The 23,960-nt window shown below is 45.4% G+C and overlaps 1 protein-coding gene across 4 annotated transcripts in view; it reads left to right on the top strand.

The window, feature by feature from the left end:
* Positions 1-5,985, top strand: part of FAM110B (family with sequence similarity 110 member B) — a 175,185-nt gene extending 169,200 nt beyond the window's left edge. For all 4 annotated transcript variants that reach the window (XM_062188475.1, XM_062188472.1, XM_062188474.1 and 1 more), the window contains one exon: positions 1,725-5,985. In XM_062188475.1, the coding sequence (XP_062044459.1) occupies positions 2,068-3,210 (1,143 nt within the window). In that variant the 5' untranslated portion in view covers positions 1,725-2,067 and the 3' untranslated portion in view covers positions 3,211-5,985. The remainder of the gene's footprint in view (positions 1-1,724) is intronic.
* Positions 5,986-23,960: the final 17,975 nt, after the last annotated feature.

Raw genomic sequence — 23,960 nt, 5'->3', positions numbered from 1 at the left:
TTGCTCAGGAGAAGCATGGTATATCCTGGAAGCAGCTGTCTCCCAAGTGTCCTGGGTGTGATTGGTTGGGTTGACCCCACCACAGTTTTGCTGCCTGCCCTGGCTCGCAGGTCCCTTGGTGGAGGAGTGGGATGACACCTTCCTCCCCGGGAGGGTCCCAGGATCACCTTCCCTGCAGGTGGTGTCTGGAGGGGTGGAGAAGCACACAGCAGGAGCCCGGCAGAGGAGCTGTGCTCCCTCTGGCATTTCATTCAGAGAATGTTCAAAGGAACAATCTCATTTCATCCTCATGGGGGGAGGTGGTTTTCTCCAAGTCAGTTGAGGTATCAGAATAGAAGTGCACAATTAAAGGAAGTCATTATGTAGGAATTGCCGTGGGGGTTCTCACATCTTGCAGAGGAAAATATTTTTATTAGAACAGATCCCTTTGCAGATCCCTAGCATTGTCTCTAACTAAACCTGGTGAGGAGTTCTATTCAGAGAGGAAGAGTTCCAGAAGCCGGTAAAGAGAAACACCAGCCTTTCCCCTCCTCTCCTCATTTTCGCCCCTGAGAGCTGATGATTTTATAGCAATATCATTTGATTGCATGAACTGGTTATTTGACACGTTCCAGATGCATTAATCTCTGAATATTCCTAATGCTAAAGGAAGATGCTGTTATCATTAACCAGTGGCTTTTGTCAGTGTTCCCTGCTGGCAGCACCTGGCAGTGACCGAGAGGAGCTCTTCCAGGGTAAATGTGACATTGTATTGTGTATGAAGTAGAAAGATTCCTTATGCCTAGAGCCATATTGGGAGTACTGAGGAGTAGAAAATTACACTTTTTTTTTTTTTTTAGTTTGCTAGTCAGGTGATAAAAAAGAATCATGTCTAACTCAATGCACAAATAACATAGTAGGGTGTGACTGACATTTTAAGATTATGTTCCTACTACTATAGGGGATTTGGGAATATACTTATCACCAAGAAACTTTGGATATACACTTATTAAGTGTGAAAAATATAATCAAGTGATATATTGATGTGGTTCCTCTAGAGGTATTTCTAGTGTTTTTAACATTAAAAGACAACCGTCTGTATTCCAATGATTTCTTGGTTTTATGGAGAAAGTGTTTAGCAAAAGGAAGACAACAGGTGGAGTTTTCCAGAAAATTGCTCCCCCTGCTAATTGAGTTTCTGGCCGATTTTTTTTCCCTCCAGTTTTTCAAGAGTTAAGGAAGTGATGGTTCAAGTTTCACTGAGAGATCAGTAGCAAAGAGTCAGTTTTTGCTTCATGGCAAAAGAGATGCATTTTCATTCACTCAATGTGTGCAGCCTAAAGCAGAGGCAAGGGAATTCGCAGCTGCCCGGTCGCACTTAACGTTGGCTGCCAGACCCTCGTTCCTACACCCGACCGGTATTCCCTGGGGTTTGCCCTAAGGCAGGCTACCCTCGCCAGCCGGGCGGCTGCTGGCGGAGTCCGCGCGTGGGAGACCTTAGCCCCGAGCTTCTTGCAAAGCCCGGCCTCGGACAGCCGTGCGTCGCGCAGGCCCGGGGGCGCTGTTCGTGCGGCCCTGGCTCCGGTCCTCGCGCGGTTAACCGAGAGCTGCCTCCCTGCAGAGCCGGCAGCCCGGACCCTCGGGCGGGCGGAGGCGGGGACGGGGGCGCCGCGGGGTTCCTCTGTTGCTAGAGCCGTGATGTCACCCGCCCCTCCTAACCCGCGGTTGGTTGTTTTGTGTTTCAGCTCTGCCTGCAGTGGAGCACAAAGACCTGGAGGAGACTCCCACCGCCTTCGGGGAGAAGAAAGGAGGCAGCGAAGCAGATTAAAGGAACTTGTGGCTTGTGGCCTTTAGGGGGCAGGGGCCGCCTGGAAGGGGAGCGAAGTGCTGGCGAGCGCCCGTGGCGGTGAACGAGCTGTGAGATGCGCCGCCGCTGCTGCTGCTGCTGCTGCTGCTGCGGCCGCCGCTGAAGCTCGAGTCCGGGACGCGCCAGCCGCCCTTTGTGCTTCGGGTACATGTGTCTGTTCAGGCCGGCCGGGGGCGCCCAGCAGCGAGTCCACCACGGCGGCCGGGGAGCGAGCGCCCGCCATGCCCACGGAGACGCTGCCCACAGGTAGCATGGTGAAGCCGGTCAGCCCCGCGGGCACCTTCACCTCGGCCGTGCCCCTGCGCATCCTCAACAAAGGGCCTGACTACTTCCGCAGGCAGGCCGAGCCCAACCCCAAGCGGCTGAGCGCCGTGGAGCGGCTGGAGGCCGACAAGGCCAAGTACGTCAAGAGCCAGGAGGTGATCAACGCCAAGCAGGAGCCGGTGAAGCCTGCCGTGCTGGCGAAGCCGCCCGTGTGCCCGGGCGCCAAGCGCGGGCTCGGCAGCCCCACGCTCAAGGTGTTCGGCAACCATGCCAAGACCGAGAGCGGCGTGCAGCGGGAGAACCTCAAGCTCGAGATCCTGAAAAACATCATCAACAGCTCTGAGGGCTCCAGCTCGGGCTCGGGCCACAAGCACAGCTCCCGGAACTGGCCGTCGCACCGGCCGGACGCCAGCGACCTGCACCGCCACTCCTTCGCCGAGTCCCTGAAGGTCTACCCCACGCCGGGGCGCGGCAGCCCCCAAGAGAGCAGCTCGCACGTGAGCAGGAGGCTGCTGGAGCAGTCGGCCGAGTCCTTCCTGCACGTGTCCCACAGCTCCTCGGACATCCGCAAAGTGTCCAGCGTGAAGCCCCTCAAAGCCATCCCCTGCAGCAGCTCCGCCCCTCCCCTGCCTCCCAAGCCCAAGGTCACCGCCACCGCCACCGCCACCGCCACAGCCACCGCCACCGCCGTGAAGTCCCCTGAGGCCGCCGACCCCGTGGAACCCGCCTGTGGCGTGAGCCGCAGGCCCTCGCTGCAGCGCTCCAAGTCAGACTTGAGTGACAGGTATTTCCGAGTGGACGCCGACGTGGAGAGGTTCTTCAACTACTGCGGACTGGACCCCGAGGAGCTCGAGAACCTGGGCATGGAGAACTTTGCAAGGGCTAATTCTGACATCATATCCCTGAACTTCCGCAGCGCAAGCATGATCAGCTCAGACTGCGAACAGTCTCAGGACAGTAACAGTGACCTTAGAAATGACGACAGTGCCAATGATCGGGTGCCCTATGGCATCTCCGCCATCGAAAGGAATGCTAGAATCATCAAGTGGTTATATAGCATCAAACAAGCGAGAGAGTCCCAGAAGGTCTCGCACGTGTAAGAGACAGCGTGGCAAGGAGGGAGGGAGGGGCTGTCTGTGCATACCCAGTCGTGAAGGTCGTGAGGTCTACCTTGCAGTGTTGTGAGCTTCTCCGCTCTTTGTGTTGCTTGTTGTGCAATGTTTCCAAGTTGCATGCCTGTCAACATGGGGACTGGCCTGGCTTCCTCGCCACCACCGCTGCAGAGCCTGGCTGAACGCACGAAACATCTGCCAAAGGTTTCAGGCCAGCATCTGATTAGGGCTTTGCTCTTAAGCAAAACTGTTTACATGGAAACAGTATACGGTTCCTTCAATATTTATGTGGTTCTTGTGTTTTTCTATCCCACGCTCTTGTGTCTTAATTAAAAGTTTTATCAACTGGCTTTTAAGTTGACAGCAGAATCTTTTGGAAATTAAAAAGCCACTTTGCCTACAATGGGAGGCCGTAACAATGGGGGAAAAATCTGTCAAAGAAGTCTTCTACCAAATGGATAGTGACTGAGCAACATAGAGCCAGGCTGGGTTTTCTGTGGAATAAAGTGGTGACCCCTGATGTTCATGGTTTACACGTGGAATTTCTCTTGCCGCTTAGTGAAGCAGTCTTTTGGGGCAGCAGTGCTATGTTTTATGTCTGATTTAGTGTGGAAACGGTGGTGTTTCTGTGTAATACTGACCCAGAAGAAAGACAATCAGGTTCAGTGATAAGGGATGAAATCTAGCAAGTTGGGTGATGGGGGGTGGGGTGGGTTTTGTCTTGGTGTTCTGATTTGGGGCAATTCAGCAGCTTCTAGTATTAAGGTTTTGACAGGCATGGCCACCCTGAAACTGATACTGAATGCCTTTACATTTTTTTATTTTTCTTTTGGTCAAGAACTACTAATTTCATTCTATTTCTCTTCCTCTCTCCCTTCGTTGTTGTTTTATCTGGGAGAGAGGGGTGGGGCTGGCTCGGGTTTGAGCTGTGTGAAGACATGAACAGAAACGGAAATAGCAGCCATATCAGTATAGGGCCTCCCATTCAGAAGCGAATACCTTTGGTAGCTGAACCCTATGCGAGCAGTGCCAGTCTGTCTAGCATATGTTACTCTCTGGGGCTGTGGATGTCTGTTACACCTCTAGGAAACTGTAGAAACGTGACACTACGTAGCTTTTCCACCCTGTGGTCTCCAGTGATGCCTATCAACTTGTCCCCTTTGTTCCCCAACCGCCTGTCCTCCAGGTGGGTTAGTTGGCTGTCAACCAGCTGACTGCGTGGTGTGGTAGCAGACAGGTAACTGTGCAGGGTCCACTCCATTGCTCTTGTTGTCAAGCTCTGAAATTCTCAGCAGCACTACCTTAGATTCCATCAGCTAATAGGAAACTTTTTATGGTGTAAATTCTGTAAGACTTTGTACATACTTCAGTTGTTATGAAATCTTTAAGAAAAAAAAAAAGTTATGCTAATAAATAGCTCTGGTGCAGGCACTAATGGTGGTGGTTTCTCCTTGTCCTTTTCCTTTTCTCTCTCCCTGAAAGTTTCACTTGGGACTGTGGGCCACCAGTGGATTTGTGATACCCTTGAAGAAACAGTATTTCGTTAAGTTGCTTTCACCGTATCTCAATGGTTCTGAACAGCAGTGTTCGCAACTGTAGCTGTAGCTGGGTGCTTCGGCTCACAGAGTGACATCAGTGTTCCTGAAATACTCTGTCGCCTCTTCACTTCGTTCACACTGCTGTTATTTTTGGCTTTTCTTAAACATCAGGACTTTCCACATCTTCCAAAGGACTCTTCAGGTGTAAATATGTATGAATTCTCACTGTGGGCGTATGTTTGGAATATATGGCCTTGTTTTTATTTGTGCAAGCCCAACATCAGTACCCTACACATGCCGATCTGTTCGTCCACTTGCTCACCCATTCCTCTGTCAACATGTCCTCTGCTAAGTGACTCTGTTTCTTAGGCATCGAGATGGGTGCTGGGCTGCCAGGGTCCACCACCAAGTCTGTTTCTCAAAGGGCTTGCATATTTCCACGCTTCGTTTAAGAGATACATCAAGTGGACATGTCCTATCTTCTCTTATTCAGACATGGAGTATTTAATGAATACCTATGGAATCAGGCTATTCGAAGATTAACATTTCTTCCAAGGTTCTACAAAATCTGCACATGTAAAAAGGAGCATTACTTAAAAAGCAGGTTTTTAGAAATGAATGATAGGATTCTCAGACTATTCATTTGTAGACATTTTTCTTCTGAAAAGAAAATTTAGTTTCAGGACACTTTCTATTGGTTTTTAATCACTCCTGATTTGCTCATTGATGTTCATTCAAACCCTGGTCTCTGGAAGAAACATTCAGGAATGCAGCTATGACTGGTGATGATACAATACCTTCAAAATAATAGAATAAAATTGTTGCTTAAAAATTTTTTCTCCCTTCACCATTTGTGTAGAATTGCAGGATTTTAAAACATATGGCTTAGTATTTGCATACACATTATTTTCTGGGACTATTGAAATACTCAAAGTAGATGGTACTTTCCTAAGGAAACCTTTTTGGGGGGAGATGGAAACTTTAATATCCCTGCTTGTGCTATTTTAGTCATAGAATGTGTTTAGATCCTCCAGTATTTCAATACTTTGATCTGTATTCGGACACAATGATAAAGCACCCCACCATAATTCAGTCTATTCCTCCACGGCCTTATTTGTACAATGGACAAATATGAAGCTTTTGGAAGGAGAGAGCTCATTATTTTTCTTTTGTTCTTGAATTAAGAGTTTCTGTAAGGGACCATTTCAACTGCTTAATATTAAATCCAAAGAGAAATAATAAGAGTGAGAAATTTCCTTGGTGTGAAGCTTTCTTTGCCTAGCTCATGGAAGTGTGTTCCTGCATGTGTGTGTGTATGTGTGTGTGTATGTGTATGATTTTAATGTTGGTATAAATACCATGTAATCATATAGTTCACACTTTCTTCCCTAAACAATACAGAGTAAAATATGATTGCACCAAGTGGTCTTATAAACTGTCTCCTGAAAACCACCAAATCCTTAGACAGTCCTACCATATCCATATCTTCTGCTATTTCCTTAGGTCATGCTTTACTGTTTTTTACTTGGGTTGTCATTTCTAGAACTTGCCAACTGGAAGTCACACAGACCTCTCCCTAAACCATCTCTTCCCCATTCCATTTCATGCAAAATGCAATATAATCAACTCTGATCATGTAAGTCCTCCCTGTAAACACATTGTCTGGCTAGAATAGGTTGCTGGTGGGATAAAGGTTAATAACTTCTTTTTTTATTTTTTTATTTTTGACAGGCAGAGTGGACAGTGAGAGAGAGAGGGAGACAGAGAGAAAGGTCTTCCTTTGCCGTTGGTTCACCCTCCAATGGCTGCTGCAGCCGGCGCGCTGTGGCCGGCGTACCGCACTGATCCGAAGGCAGGAGCCAGGTGCTTCTCCTGGTCTCCCATGCGGGTGCAGGGCCCAAGGACTTGGGCCATCCTCCACTGCACTCCCTGGCCACAGCAGAGAGCTGGACTGGAAGAAGGGCAACTGGGACAGAATCCGGCGCCCCGACCGGGACTAGAACCCAGTGTGCCGGCGCCACAGGCGGATGATTAGTCTGTTGTGCCACGGTGCCGGCCAATAACTTCTTAATAGAACAGAGAACGGTAGGCATCTACCTCTCTAACCTCAGTCATCCATGTCAGGCCCCCAGGTTCCAACCAAAGGGAAATTTCTATTGGAACTTTCCCCCATAGCACTTGTGATAGGTTGTATAACAAATTACTCCTAAATTTAGGAACTTATCTCAGTTTCTGTGGATCAGGAATCCTGAAGTGGCTTAAACAAGTGGTTCTGTCTCAGCGTGTGTCATGAGACTGGCAACAAGAAGCTGGCCGGGGGTTGGCTGTGTCAGCTGATGGCTTGACTGCAGCTGGAGGATCCACTTTGAAGAGGCTCACAAGGTGTCAGGGAGAGGCCTCAGTTTTTTACAACATGGGCCTCTACCGTGGATTGTCTGCAAGTCCATAGAATTCAGCATCTGGCTTCTCCCAGAGGGCCAGAGAAAAGGGCAAGGCTGAAGCACAGTATCCTTGATGACCCAACATCCCAAGTCACACATCTCTGCCACATGCAAGTAGCCTGTAATTTTTGCCATGGTCATGGATGCAGCCTTTGCTAGCCTAAATGGTGCTTTTGTGTGCATTTTTCAAAAGGATACTCTCCTCAAAGCATTTTATTTCCTGCCTGAGACAATAGCAGAGCCAATAAACCTGCAAATCTCCAATGAACACGATGTGAACCGTGGCCAGAATTTGGCACCATACAACACAGCAGCTCAGAGTACGTAACAGATGCTTAATAGATGTCCACCTATGATGTTTAAAGCCTGTGCTAAATTATACCTCTTAAAAAAAAACCCAAAGTGGTTGTTCTTATCTCCATTTTAATGGGGTACCCTCATTCCATGGAGATTAAGGGGATAGGATCCCAGAGGAGGTAAGTGGCTTGATGAGATTTGAACTCAATTGTGCAGCTACAGCCCTGCCCTTCCACAGCTCCGTTCAAGACACAGGGAGGCTGACTGATTGTGTTGTGCTGAAAAACGGAAGAGTCCTTAAATTCATCGTGGTCATGTTATCTGCTGCTGGTGTATATAAACTTGTCTCACAATGTCAGAACTTCAGCAGTTTCACTCTTACCTAATGGTAACCCATCAATTTAGAAAAAGACTTCAGCTATTCCAGGATGGGTAGCACAGAGTGCACTGAGTTCGCAGGGGCAAGGCTGTTTGGGTTGTCTTCTCCCCAGTTTGAGTGTGCTGTATTTTAAAGTTGCATCTTGGCCTTTTTGGTTCAAGAACTTTTCGAAGGGCAAACAGTAGAGAGAAACATCTGGCCACAATTCAACAATCAGGAAACGCATTGTGACTCTCTGGTGAGTCAGCAACACCATGTCCTCCCACCCTTGAGGGTGTGCGTGCTGTGTTCTGACCAGAAGATGGATATACTGGGGAAGCACAGAGAGGACGAGGGGGCTCCGCTTGGACTGAACAGATCATTAGTCAGAAAAGAGAACGGATCTCACCACTGCTTTGAAAATGTTAAACTTGACTCGTCACCTAGTACTCTGCAAGATTAATGAGACGTCTGTTGATTTCTTTATGCCATCCAAGGACGAGCTGCATTGTGAAGAACTCCAGGCTCCGTGGCTGCATATACGCCACTGCACATGTCACCTTCATGAGGGTTTTTCTCCTGTGTTCAGGTCACATACCCTTGCTTTAGCAGCAACCCAAGAAAAGGAGAGCCAGAGGGAGATGACCTTTGGCTTTTGTAATGCCTTCCTTCAAGAAGGAGATCCACCTGCGTAGAAGTTTACCTACATTTTCTCACCTATGAAATGGGATGGGCATCTGATGTTTGCATTTCCTTGGTCTCAGGGCACTCAGTACTGTTCTTGGAACAATAGGATGAGCTGTGAAGAATATGAAAACTCAGACTCTGAGTGCATTGCTACTGTTGTGGGCAAGTAAGAAGGCAGATGCCAGATAACTGAATGGCATTTTATGCAATAACTGTCCCGGAGAGTTTCAGCTGGGGAAGAACATGAAGTCTATAAAGTCAAGGATTGTCCTCTGAATGAAAGGCGTTCCCAGAAGGTAGAGCATTCCTACCTCTCGAGGTTTGTAGAAGCCAACAGAATTGAATGTGCACACCAGTACAAAGGTACACACCGATGTACAAAGCTGCAGGGATAAAAATGAAGTAGCCTTTTCCTAGTCACACATTCCCTTCATTCTACATTCATGGAGCAGCTCAGTATGTCTTGGATGCTGTGCTAGGCCTTTGTCACATCACCTCACTTGATTCTCCCAAGAATTTAGAATTTAGTAAATGAAAAGACGTCTTACGACATCTGAGATTGAGCTACTTTGCAAAGGCACATATTCAATAAGTGCAGAAAATGAAACAAGCCCACGTTAATAAAACGCTCTGACTCATTCTATATGTGTGAGAGTGAATTTTCAACATTTAGTGGGGTGGGAATCACTTTCGCTCCTTTGCAGTAAGTCGTATGGCATTGCAAAGCATGCTCAAAAGCTAAAACACTGTTGTAATACCAGTTTGGGAACTTTCTACCCACTGCGTGACTTGAAGCTACTCATCATACCTGATCATATCAACACTGAAGATTCTGAATCTTCTGAGGGGACAGAAGATGGTCCCTCTCCATCTTATTGCTTGTGGAAAAAAACAAATCCAGAGAAATCAGGTGGTGGGACCAGGGCTTTAGAGCAGGTGGAGTGCCAGGTGGGGCTGGAACAGATGCACAAAGAAGCCACTATCAGGGAGCAGTGGAAGTAGAAGCAACTTGATTACAGATGAATCCCAACTTCCAAGGGTTTAACTTAATGATTCTTTGACTTTAGCATGATGTGAAAGCCAGATGCATTCAGTAGAAGTGGTACTTTGAATTGTGAATTTATACCTTATCCCAGGCCAGCAGTAAGCAAGCTACAGCTCCCAGTCAGCCCTACAGTTAGGAGAGGAAACAGCTAATTCTTTGAAGTACACTGTGTTGCTTAGCACAGGTTAGGGTATCATTGCACTTTCCAGGGGTGATGTTTTCTGGTTAGGATGGCTAAATCAGGACATTGTCCCATTAAGGGTAGGAGCATTAGTATTCCTAAGCAGTGTTCCTTGTCTCATGAACTATGTATCAGCAACTTAAGGAAACTTTGATCTAGAGTTTCTCTGTTATTATGCATTCTTTTTTTTTAAGATTTATTTATTTCTGTATTTGAAAGGTAGAGTTACAGAGAGACAAAGGGAGAGAGAGAGAGATCTTACATCTGCTGGTTCACTCCCCAATTGGCCCCAATGGCTGGAGCTGAGCCAATCCAAAGACAGGAGCCAGGAGCTTCTCCTGGGTCTCCCACATGGGTGCAGGGGCCCAAGCATTTGAGCCATCTTCTGCTGATTTCCCAGACAGGGAGCTGGATTAGAGGTGGAGCAGCTGGGACTCGAACCAGCACCACATGGGATGCCAGCACGACAGGCAGCGGCTTTACCCGCTACGCCAACAGTGCCAGCCCCACATTAGTTTTTAAACTAACCACAGCTGATATAAAACAAGAGAGAAGTTTCTCTAAGGATGTTCTTGGCAAAGCTAGAGATCATTACCACTATTTTAATATTGTTCTAGTAACTCCATCATCCATACATGTCCTGTGACCTTCAAGTGTTCAGGAATCATTTACCTAGCCTGACTTCTGCACGTCCCTGTCCTCTGGGGCAGGCCTTGGCACTGGCCCTGATATCCAGTCCTCTCTCCTAGGCTCATGGAGGATTGCATCAGCACTGCATAGCCTTGGGTGTGGACAGTGAGCCATGAATGGAGGTGACATGTTAGAGTTGTGGGGAGTCACAGTCCATGCTTGTGCTTCTTTTCTTCCCCCAGACATTGCAGCCAACAATGTCCCAGAGGGTGGAGCCTCCATTATGATTCTGAATGAAGACAGCGTGGACCACACGCCTTCACTCCCAACCCAGAATGGATATTAAACCTCACAGATAAACGTTGTCTTCATCAGCCATTGAAAGTATGGTGCTCATTTTTACTGAAGCATGACCTAGCCATCCTGACTACTATGGCCTCAGTTAAAGTGCCTCCAATCTGCCAAATGGGCAGATACTGCATACTGTTGTATTGTTCCATCAGGAGGTAGGATCAAATGGCCAGCGCTAACATGTTCCTTCTCAGGGTGTGCCCCCAGAACCTTCTGTTTGATTTCTTGTGGATCCCAGCAGAAAGCAATTCCTCTGTTCCACTGAAGACCTCCTAATCAGAATTGTAGAGAGTGGGGACCAGGAGCCCGCCTCTCCACAAGTGCCCCCAGAGTGATTCTTAGGAACATCATGACATTTCTGAGTCCACTTTCACAGCTCACTAGTCAACTTTCAGTGTTATTAACTGGAAAACAGATGGGAGTTCTGTAGTTGCCAGTAGTTGAAAATATTCTGATACATTTCAGAATCACAATTAGAAGCTCCAGCCTTTTGGATTCTTATTTCCAGAAAGCACACACACACACAGATTCAAGAGTACCTGCCAGCTCTGATAAACTTGGCAGGTTGGAATCTGTCCATTCCCAATGTCCCAAACTGTCCTGGCCCCCATTATATTTCATCTGAACATTACTGTAGATTCTGAGTAGGTGCCACAGTCTTCTCTCACCCCACTGCAGGAATCACAGTGTCAGTCTGCTGCCACAAAGCCTTCTAGTACTTTCCAATGCAGTTATGACAAAATGAAAAAAAAGTCATGTCTCATCTATAAGACCTTGGAACTGTCCCTTTCCCATCATGCCCTGCTCTCAGGCTCCATTTCTCTCTGCTCTCACCCTGCCCTTGGCACCTCACATTCTGTGTTCATAGAACCTACAAGCTCTTTTCACCCCACTCTCCAACTTTCAGGATCTTGTTGCCTTTCATCAACCATTTCCCTGTAGTCAATCATTGCTGACTCCTCATCTTAGAGTCTACCTTAGCCATCACCTCTGAAGTCCCTTCTTGCCACGCTATGTTAGATTCCTTGTGTTAATCTGAATACCCTGCTGGTTTTCATCCTTGAATTTTATTGTCTGAAATTATCTGATTCACATTGCTGTTGTCTTTCCTGCTCACCTTTCATCATCATTGCCTAGTTTGATGCTGGCACATGGTTGGTGAATACTACATACCTTTGGAATAAATGGATGAATCCAAATCAAACAGCTCATCCAACCCCCTCCCCCTTGCTATAGAACTTCCATAAGCTCAACCTGCTGCCTTTCCTGTCTGTTGCCGATACTATCTCCAAAAATGGCAATTGGGCTTGGCATGTATTTCTCTCCTATTCTTGGAAAGTGAACAAAAGAGCATGCTGTAGGTATTGGGAGTCTAGAATAAGGACATTGTACAAAGAAATTTTATAAGCAAGTCTCCCACTTGTTTTTCAATTAACTCCCTTACAAGGAGGGGAATGTCCTGTTCACTGTTTAGCATAGCCCGCAGCAGGGGCTTTGATGAGGGAGGACAGACAATAACTCAAGACTGCAGCCATGACTTTGATCCTGATGGCCTCGTGTCTGTCCCAAAAGACAATGAGTAGCATACCCTTTGTCTGTGCCAAAAATACAAAAGCCTACCCTTTACATCAGAACGCATTCTATCCTCACCGTCGTGCCACTGGGAACAATCATTGAAGCCCTCCCAGCTAACTGCTTTCAAGGCAAATCTGGTTCAGAAACATCTTGCATTTTAGCCTTTCAGTGTGTGCACTGCGACCTCTCAACCACAGATTCACAGTCCTGTTCCCTGGAAAACCTGCTAACTGGGGGGGGGGGGGTGGGGGGTGGGGTGGGGGGGGTGGGAGGAGCAAGTCATGCATGAATGCAATTGCTCCCTCAACTGAACGCAAGTGTGGTGGCTCATAATTGATAACATATGGAAGTTTCACTGGAAGAAGGCAAAACGGGAGAGGGGGACGTTCATTACACCACCTCCTAAAATGTTTGGCTTAGAATGTTTTGCCTTCGTTAGCGTAAGTAAGGTAGAAGCTTTCAAGGATTTCTAAGCCTACATAATCTTTTCCGGTTGTTCCCTCTTTTCCATAATAGATGGTGAACAGCAGTCAGGTAAGTTATTTGTGTGCATCACAAGTGCAGCCTGGCAGACAGACTCGCCAAATGTTTCAATCACATCGCTTTCCTCTATTGAGTTCCAGGCAATTTTAAGGACTTGGGCTACTGAGCATTTTATTTTGGTGAAAAACGTTGAAACATTCATTTCGTAACTTCATGGCATGTAGTTATTCCACTAAAGGCTTTTCTTATTTTCTCCCAATGAGTTGACAGCTGCACATGGCTTAGGAATGTGGAGCTAATGCCTGTGGCTGCAGGAAAATTACTCCACTTGCTCTGGACAAAGGCCTGATGTGTTCTACCCGTGTTTCAGATTTCTTGGATCATCTCAGTGTTCAAGCATCTGTGATATAAAACTCACTCACTCCCCTGAAGACCCCTTGCTCTGAGTTTATAGACTTGCTTAACATCTGCTGGGAAGTCTTTGGTTCACAGAAATCTGTGAGATGAGATCTGGACAGTGTGTCAGGTTCCCAAATGTTGTCAGCATTTAATTTACCACCTGATGCCTTTTAAATCCAGTTTAATAGTGGAGGTGGATTTTTGTACTTTCTGCACTTAAATGATTATGTGTTTGTATGCAGGCACATGTTGGATTTCTTAAGAAATTCATTCCAGACAAATGTGCTAAGGGTTGAATTACGCTATGATTTTATGTAAAATTAAAATCCTGGATTTTTTCTTCTTTTTTTTTTTCTATTCAGGAGATTTGAAATGCTACTCAAATCAGTAGGTGGTGAGTCTGATCTCAAGCTGAAGGGGAAATGTAAAGCATATTTTTTTGAGCATTGATGTGCTCTTAACCCTCTTTTGCTGGTGATAGGACTATTTTTTCACACATTCAAGTTTAGGGGAAAGGAAGCAAAGATCAACAATGGAGAGCAAGTATCTCGCCTGATGAGAAGGCAAGTCAGCTGTTACTGGGATGGAACGCGACTTCACTGTTCTTTCTGCCCATGTGCAGGCCCTCCTTCCCCACTGCTGCATGGCCAGTGCTTAGTGAGCTGTCTGGCCTATATGCTGAATACATGTGGCGTATAGAAAACCCAGGATCACTTAGGGTTTCCAACCGGAGGACACGAGAACGTCTTAGTGAGCTGGATTCCTATGTCAGCTTTATTCTGTCCTTTAAGGTCCCCAAACATTGTCCCATTGGGTCTCTCCCTTTAGCCTTTCCCATCTCATTTCTTGGCCATGAGTTGCTGTGAAGTGCCAGGTGGGACTCCAGACCCTGGGAATTTAGCAGTGAGCCCATCAGGCAGAAGAGCCAGCACTGCCTATGCGCAGCTGAAGGCTTCTTGACAGAGAGAAGAAACAGATCAGCTGAATACAGAAGTCTGTCTGTGTCTAAGGAGGACTGGCTCCAGGACTTCCGGGATACTGACATGTGCAGGTGCTCTAGTCCCTTATCTAAAATGACATAGTGCTTGCGTATAACCTACACATCCTCCTATATGCTTTAACTCATCTCTACATGACTTATAATACCTAATACAAAGCAACAGTGATGGAAGTAGTTGTTGTAATTGTTTACGGAATAAGGACAAGAAAAAAAGTTCAAGTGTTTTCCCCAATGTTTTGGTTGGATCCAAGGACTCAGAAGGCAACTGCAAGTCAGGCGTATGGAAGGTTAGATGATGACAAGCACTTAGAGAAACATACTCTAACAGCAAGGAGAAGCAGGCAGTGGCCTTGCTCAGGGCATCAGTTGAGTAAAGAGTTGGGGGAGTGAGTGAGGAGTCTGCAGATACTGTGAAGAGCTGTCCAGGCTCTGAGCACATCAGACGAGCTGCGAGGAGAGCAGAGGGGCTGAAGAGGGGCACCTGATCAGGTGGAGCCTGTTGGCTACTTGGTAATGAGTGTCCACAGGTGAAAAAGGACTGTTCATATGCAGGTGCCATTTACCAGGAATTCCAGCGTCATTGGACTTGAGCAAATTCTCTGGGCTTTTCCACAGAGGGTTTAGTCCCCGGGGGAGGGGGGAAGGACTCTGTGCTCCCTCTCCTCCATCGCCAGCTGTGTCCCAATCAAACCTACAACATTAAAACATCCAACATAGAGAAGAGAGAGGGAAGCAAACTGCTCTGTCAGAGGACAGAAACAGTGGAAAATACATTTTCTTTGCATATACTATTTGTTTAGCTCTATTAATGACTACCAATTGTTACTGCTATCTTGTCTTATTTGTATTTATGTTTAACTGATAGCATTTGTGGAACACAAAAATAAATGATATGGAGTGACATAGGATTTTCAAATATATAGTTTTCATATCCTTATCTTAATAACATAAATGTGTACCATATATAGAAATATGTACATATATAATGTGAAAATACTATATATACATGTACAACATATAAAGGTACTTCAAAAAAGTCTGTGGACAATAAAATTGAAAGTTGTTTATTTGAATATGAAATATTTTTTAAAAAATTTTAAATACATAAATTGCTTTTTCAAAAAATGCATTTTCTGTAAGCTTTATGAAGACCCCTTGTATGCATGGATTTCAACATTTTTTGCACCAAAATAATATTATGCTTTAATTCCATATCCCGTGAACTTTTTGAAGTACCCTATGCATTGTATACATTGTCAGCATTTTGCTATGGCTGTGTCCTGGGTGGTCTCTCTGAAAGCTGGTCTCCTCTCTAAGCTCAGAGCTCAACGTTCAGTGTCACGTTAGAGAAATCATCAGCCACCAACCCCACCTGGACAACAAAAGCAATGGAGATAGACAAAACAGCAGAAATGGAAAACCTCCCAGGATGTCACCCAGAGCCAGGAAAACCAGGAATCTAGGCAGGAGCCACACACTGGCTGAGTAATTTCTGAGAGCTGGGGGCCCTGTCTCTGCAGCCCAGCCGGTGACCACAGCGCACATGGCTGTCTGCTCCTTGGAAGTACCAGAAGCTAAGAGCAGAGTGAGAACCACCTTGAGGATTTGAGGATGCAATTCCCAGGCCCTTCTCTTCGAACTATACACCTTCAGAAACTCACTCACATTCTCTGAGCCTCAATGTTGTCATCTGTGAAATGGAGACACCCTTACTTCCCGCACATTTGTATGCATCAGTCCATAAATGAGGGTTAAATTTGTACTTGCTGTAGGCTCTGTTATCTCCCCTCCTCCTCACAGGACTCTTTCTTTCATAAGAGACATTTCAATTGCCCAGCAGAATGTGTTGTCATCATAAAGGGACCCTGAGCTTTAGGAAATGATTAGCCATAGGAAAGTTACTTTCATTCATTGAAGTAAGAATTACTGCTGCCAGCCAGGCGTGTGCTGGCTTTTGAGAACAACAGAAGACACCAGACAGGTTAGCAGGTTAGAGGACGGTACACTAGGGTCACCACGAGGGAAGAGGAGGAAGCAGTTAGACTCCTGTAGATAATAGTTCCTATGATCTCAAAACCTATGGCATGAGTTTGGTTACCCTTTCTCTAAAGATAAATATATCCTCTTCCTAGACCAGGTTCACACCATTTTAGGGGACCAAGGCTGACCTAGACTGACCAACAACTCATTCCACGCTTATTGTAATACATTGACATGCTATTAACACATCTACTGGATGCTGTGACAGGACACATGGGACCACATAAGGAGCAAAAAAGAGGCAGTAGATAGATTCTGGGAAATCTCTACTCACTTCCTTGAAAAATTTTGAATATTCCTCCCCTTTATTAGAATACATTTTCCCTCCTTTTATTAGAATGCACCCCCCCCTTTATTAAACAATCCATATAATGTTTTTTGGAACAGCAGAGGCTGGGCCACACTGAAGTCAGGAACCAAGAACTGCATCCAGGTTTCACAAGTGGATGGCAAGGGCTCAAGTACATGGACCATCTTCCACTGCTTACTTAGTGGCTTACCCACTGTGCCACAATGCTGGCCTCAAATAAATGGTAAACACAGTTCGGAGATAGGGCCACTGCCCTTGGAGAAGGCCTTTCTGTCTGTTAAGTGTGTATCTTTGCTTTCTCAATAAACACTTGCTGCTTGCTATGTGTTATTCTCCAACTTGCTCTTGAGTTTCTTCTTGAAGTCAAGGACCTGGGTCCTGTGCAGCCTTCCTTGTTCGATGACACCACTGCCTGGAGGTCCTTGTCCCATTCTGTCCTCTGGCTCCAGTCAGGTCGTTTGGAAGCTTGTTCTTTGCCTAACCTTCCTTTTCCTGACACTGCTGCCCTGCCCACATACATAGCCCCCTTCCTCCCACCTACCCTCCTGAGTATGGGTTTGACAACTATTCACTATACAGGACATTCTGCAATGACTCACAGCCTGGTGGATTGTTGCCCATTGTTTTTTAATTGTTGTCAAAAAGTGTTGTTTAGATCACATATTATTCCACTTAACTGTCCTACTGAGAGGGCAATGGGATAACTCAACCATTTAAATGTTTGCACAGTGCCTTCCTCTTTCTATGCACTCTACCCTGACATTAACTTCAACACAAATTTACTTTGTAGTTACAAATTAATTGTTGCTCTGAAAAGTCATGTTAGTTCAAATGGATTGTAGAGGCATATAGAAATGTTCAGTTGATTCAAGGCTGGATGGACAATCCACACTGAAATGCACATCTCTCTCCCTTTCTCTGTGAATGCCTGCAGTCAAACACCCTTTACAGCCACAATGGTTTCTATTGTTCTTCACTCTTACAGGAATGAGAATTAAGGAATTTATCAGGGGTGGGGTTATGGGGTGGAAAGCCAAAGAGGAGTACCTTAAGTACTTATGTGAGGTGCCTGAAAGAACTCATGAAATTATGAAAAAGTGTGCATGGATTTCAAAAGTGTTTGCACCAAAATAAACTTACCTTTAATTCAAGTTTTCCATGAGCTTTTTGAAGTATTCTTAGATACTGCCTTAAGCTTGACTTATTGAAATAAGCTTATTGACAATAAAGCTTTTAGTAGAATCCATCATATACTTACTTATTTATATAGTCAATTTGTTCATTCATTCATTTGAAATGCAGAGAGAGATATCTTCGATTTGCTGGTTCACTTTCCAAATGCCTACACTACTGGGACTTGGTAGGCTATAGCCAGGAGACTATAGCTCAATAATTGGGGTTTCTCATGTGGGTGGCAGAGACTGAACTACTTGAGACATCACCTGTTGCCTTCTAGTATGCACATTTGTAGAAAACTAGAATGGAAGCAGGGGCCAGGACTTGACCCTGGTACTCTGATATGGGATATGGTCCTTCCAAGCAGCAACTTAACCCCTGTGCCCAACATCATCCCCAGAGCCCATTATCTGCTACAACTTTCCGTGGGCTAGAATCTATTCTACATACTGCAACTGGTAGATAAGAATTTCTATGTACTCATAGTCATTCAAGACTTTATTGTGGGCCAGAGCCACAGCTCAATAGGCTAATCCTCCGCCTGCGACTCCAGCACCCCGGATTCTAGTCCCGGTTGGGGCACCAGTTCTGTCCTGGTTGCTCCTCTTCCAGTCCAGCTCTCTGCTGTGGCCCAGGAAGGCAGTGGAGGATGGCCCAAGTGCTTGGGCCCTGCACCCACATGGGAGACAAGGAGGAAGCACCTGGCTCCTGGCTTCGGATCCGCGAAGCACACCAGCCGTGGCGGCCATTTGGGGGATGAACCAACGGAAAAAGGAAGACCTTTCTCTCTGTCTGTCTCTCTCTCACTGTCTAACTGGCTGTCCAAAAAAAAAAAAGAGAGAGAGAGACTTTATTGTGAAGAACTGTTTTATAAAACCGCACTTAAAGTAGAACAAAAAAAATGTCGGCTCAGGCTCTTGTAACAAAATGCCACAGACAGAGTGACTTTAATGAAGGGTATTTATTTCCCACAGTTCTGGGGGCTGGGAAGTCCAAGATCAAAACACTAGGTTCTAGTGAGGGCACTCTTCTTGGGTTGCACGCACGTACCTTCCTGCCATGTCCTCACATGCCTCTTGTATCTCTTCCTAATTTTATAAGAACACCTTTTGAAGGCCCCATCCTGGGGATCTCATTTAACCCAAATTGCCTCCTCCAAGCCCCCACAACCAAACCCAATCTCCTTGGAAGTTAAGGCTTTCACGTAAGAATTTTAAGGGAACACATGCAGTCCATAGAAACACGTTTACTGGAAAACAGGGAAAGACTGGAAATTGAATGAAAACTATCCTTTTTGCAGAAAATATGTGAAGTCATGTCTGGGTACATTTTCTGGCTCAGTCTCAGAATGATCTGGAAAGTGAAGACTTTGTTGCGATCAAAAGAATTTAAGGGTTTTCTATGCAAATGTTTCTATCCAGATATGTGTGTATATCTGTATTCATAGTCAAAATTTTTTAAATTTTAGTTTATTTATCAGAAAAGGTGGAGGGAAAGGAGAGAGATTAAGATTTTCCTTCTGCTAGTTCAATACCCAAATGTCCCTACAAGAGCCAAAGCTGCACTAAGCCAAAGCCAGGGGCCAGGTACACAATCCAGATCTCCCACACAGGTAGAAGGGATTCAACTCTTTAAAATTTTATTTATTTATTTATTTACTTATTTGAAAGAGTTACAGAGAAAGAGGGAAAGACAAAGAAAGGAAGACAGAGATCTTCCATCTGAAGTTTCACTTCCCAGATGGCCACGACAGCCAAGACTGGGCCAGGCTGGAGCCAGTAACCATAAGTTCCATCTGGGTCTCCCACATAGGCAGCAGGGGCCATCTGCTGCTTTGCTGAGGCCTTCATAAGGGAGCTGGATCAGAAGTAGAGCAACCAGGACACAAACTTCCACCCATACGAGATACTGGCATCCTAGGTGGCAGTTTTATCCACTATATCACAATGCCTGACCCAGGGATCTAACTCCTTGAGCCATCACCTCATCATTTCTTGATGAGGCCGTGCATCATGAAGAAATGGAAAGCAGTATCCCCAATCAGCATCTTAACTTCTATGCAAAACATTCACCCTCCAAAACAAAATTTTAACAAATCAGGTTTTCAAGATGCAATCGGCTTTGATTCATGTTCCATGAATATGGGAGCATCCACCTGGAGATTTAGAAAGGTGACCCCATGAGCTGAGCTGAGCAGGTGGTTTTACAGAAAGGAGAGACTGAAGAAAGTAGAAACAAGAAGCAAACTCACATTAGTTGTTACATTCTACACACAGCTGAAATGGAGGGGACTTCCTTCTCAGACCAGCTCATGTCAACTGGGCCCCTTCTGATTGGTTGCTTATCAATCTCATTTTGGGAAAATTGGCCCTTTTTCCTTCCTTCCTTCCTTCCTTTCCTTTTCTTTCCTTTTCTTTTCTTTTCTTTTCTTTTCTTTTCTTTTCTTTTCTTTCTCTCTCTCTTTCTTTCTTTCTTTCTTTCTTTCTTTCTTTCTTTCTTTCTTTCTTTCTTTCTTTTAGTTTGAGTTGATTTTGCATGGAACCCATGTGCAAGAGTTCAGCTCTGCTTTGGTCTCTTGGGGCCTGGTACAGGAGTTCAGTCCAAAACAATGGCTTCCCAACATTTTATTTAACAGTACTTTCATAAGAGAAATTGTACTCTGTACTTTGGGGATTTGAAAGTGTGAGTAGAGGGGACAGAAACTGCTTCTTACTCCACCTGAGCTGGCATTTTAGGCACATTGATTTTATTTCCATCCTGAGACCTTGCAGATAAAATTCATATTCTTATAGATAATAGACAAAGTTAGATATAGACAGTGACTCAGCAGTCCCATGGTAGCTGCAGCTTCCTCGTCAGAATTTTCCCTGCACATCTGTGAGTCACAGACTAGCAAGAACAATGGAGCTGTCTCTCCAAAGAGCACCCATGTACGCTTACTTGTTCAACTCCACCAACAGTTACTTCTGTGTGAGGCGGAATTTCTTTTAATGAAAACCATTTGGGAGTTTGGCAGAGGAAAATGTATTCTGTGCGTAGTGAACAATACATGGGACATGCCCAGGTAATCTGCAGAGAACAAAGGGGAAAGCCATTGTTCTAAGGGTGAAAGGGCAACAGGAGTGAAGGGGGACATCTGCCCAGGAAACTTAAAGGCAGAAATGGGGAAAGGGGCAAGCCAAGGACGCTTCCAGAACTGAAAGTCTAACCAGTTCAAGTAACAATGCTAGCTTAGATTGTTTTTTCTGTGTTTCACCTGAAAAGTACTCAGAGTATGATAACCTTTGACAATCATGCTTCTCTCTCAAGACGAATACCTAAATATTTTGTTAAGAAGAGATGTCAGCACAAAGTCTGATAGCTCTGAGTATGACAACATGAGTGGATACTCAACAGAATGGACACAACAGCCTGCAGGGGATAAATACCAGACTCCTCACCATGTGCCCTCATCTGTACAGCCAGGAAAGGGGAGGTATGGAATGGGCCACTGGCATAGAGAACAGACACCACTGGGATGTCCACATCCTATGTTCAAGTCTCAGCTGTTCTGATTCTGGCTTCCTGGTGATGTGCACGCCGGGAAGCAGCAGTGAGGGTTCAAGTAGCTGGGCTCCTGTCACCCATGTAGGAAACCTGAGTTGAGTTCCCTGCTCTTTGCCTAGCTGTAGCAGAGGTGAATTCTCTCTCTCTCTCTCTCTCTCTCTCTCTCGTCCTTCCTTTCAAGCAAAGTTAAAATGTAAAAAAGAAGTACAAATGAGAGGCCCTCATGTAGGTGTTTTTCCTCATCTAATCGCCCTGATTCATTTCCCTTGAGAAAATTGTTAACCACCTGTTTTCACTCGTATTCATTTCAGAAACTCCTCTCTATCCTCAAAAACCGTGTTTGTGGACACTGTTGGCTTTGCCTGTGCAGTGCCCACCACCCTCGACTTCTGGAAATCATACTCCTACTTGCTGTGAGGTGCTGAGGTCCCCCCCAACACCTCTTTCCTGTCTGTCCACCCCACTCAGCCGACTGTCCTACACGCTGAGGGTGTGCCTGTGACAGAGTCCCATCTCCTGGGCCACATGGCCCATCTGACTTCTTCCCAGTGAGAAGAGGGGGAGTCTTTCTTAGAACAAGCAGTGGGAGGTGATCCTGGAGCTGCTGGAGTCACTCTGTGGATGGAAGCCAGCAGGAGCAGGCGGACCATTCAGTCACATCCATCCAACTTTCAGCTGGGTAAGCGAAAAAAAAATCTTGCTCATTTTTTCATTAGTTCCAGTTGTGTTTTCCGCCACTCACAACGGAGTTGTTCTGTCTAAAGTCCTACATGTGGTGGTTTCAGAGAGTTTGTTAGCTTGACGTCAGGGAATAATTGCACAGGGCTTGAGACAGTTTTGTAGATGCATGTTCTCCTTGGAAACTGCACTCAAAGGAAGACTTCATTAGAGCACTACCGTAGGCCTGGAGGGACGGGAACAGCAGAACCTTTGAGATGACCAGTTGGTGCTGCAGGCTCCCGCACTCCGCACCGGAGCCAAAAGACCACTCAGCCTTTCCCAGTCATAGGTCTTGTTCCATTAAGAGGTGAACTGTCCTCTATAGACTGCAGGCACTTTGAAACATTAACCTCTTCATTTATGTTATGCCAGCAACACATAGTAGTTACAGAAAACATGGCATGATAAAAAAGAAAATAGTATAATTTCTACATAATTCATGGATTATGCTCATTCTTTCCTATTTTCCCGTTGCACTCACTGTAACCTCACATGCAGGGCCATGTCTTCTTCAATGTTATATTTCCAAGACCTAGCACTGCCTGCCTCGTTATGAGTAGTAATAAAAAGAATGAGTGGATGGATGGGTTGCAATAATGCATTGCCTATCACTGGGAATGTGTTCTGAGGGATGCATCATTAGACAGTTTGTCATCGTGGGGACATCATACAGGGTTATCACATGCACTTTCAGGATGTGGTCTGCTACACACCTAAGCTATTTGATGTATATATGTGTACAGCTGGTTGTTCCTAAGGCCAAGATGGACAAAACCACACCAGATGGAATAAGAAGAAAAAGGGATGCAATCCAGAGAGAGGCAGTAAACACAAGATGTAGGAGCCGCTGCAGGTGTCCCCTGGCACATACTTTTTCACAGTCAGTTTTGTAAGTAGTAGGAGTACATGCTAACATAATGATAAAAGCATAATGTACTAAATAAACAAACTAGTAACAGGCACTTGCTATTATTCTCAAATATTAAAGACTGTACACAATTAGGTGTGCTATAGTTTTGTTACACTGTTAGGACAGTAGGTTTGTTTACCCTCAGCATCACCACAAACACAGGGTTGTATGCTGTACTGCAACAACCTTACTATGGTGACAATGTCTCCAGGAAACGGGAATTGTTCATCTCCATTGTTATCTATGGGACCACTGTTGTATAAGTGGTTCATTTTGACTGGGACATCACTACTCCAGGTATGATTGTAGAAGGTGCAGTACTTCCAGACAGGGAAATGTTTTTATCAGGGATAAATTAGGCTACCACAGCTGGAGGCAAAATGCTAAGGGACTTCTGGATGTCAGAGTCCTGCTTCGCTGCACCTCCTGTGGGCCCATTCGTGATAGTTTTAGGAAACTCGGGTGTGGTTATAAACAGTGGTTGGCTTCTGGGGAGACCTGCATTGGGTCTTGCTCACAGGCTTGTTCCCATAAATAAATAAATATTACATGGAATTTTCCCATGGATTCTGTTTCTTTAGCAACCCAACCCTAATTCTTTTCACCTAAGGGATTAAAGCTTAGCTTTATGGTGACTTTTCCCAGCCTTTGCCTGGGCCCTGAGAGTGCCCTCTTGATTGTGTGAACTTGAATCTGGGGGCCCTATGGACCTGAAGTGCAATCTATGTCACTCTGGATGGAGCATCCTCACATTTAGAAATTGTATGCAACAGGAGGATACAATGAATTGCCAAATTTTATTTTTCTTTTAGAATGAGTTATAATTATAGAGGAAATGATACATTGATCATTCCTATGCAGTTTTTCAAAATGTATTTTGGGAACCATTCTGAAAGCCCAGCTCGAGAATATTTTAAGAAATCACACCTCTGTGGAAATGAGTGTCTCATCTCCCACAATAACTCCTCAGAGGGTATGCCTCATTGAGATGTATGAGTTTCAGCAGTTTATTGAAAAACTCATGTCCTATAATAATACTATACAATTGCAA

The sequence above is a fragment of the Lepus europaeus genome, chromosome 4 (assembly GCF_033115175.1).
Source record: "Lepus europaeus isolate LE1 chromosome 4, mLepTim1.pri, whole genome shotgun sequence".
NCBI lineage: Eukaryota > Metazoa > Chordata > Mammalia > Lagomorpha > Leporidae > Lepus > Lepus europaeus.
Note: the sequence above shows the minus strand (reverse complement) of the source record. Positions and strands in the feature narration are given on the sequence as shown.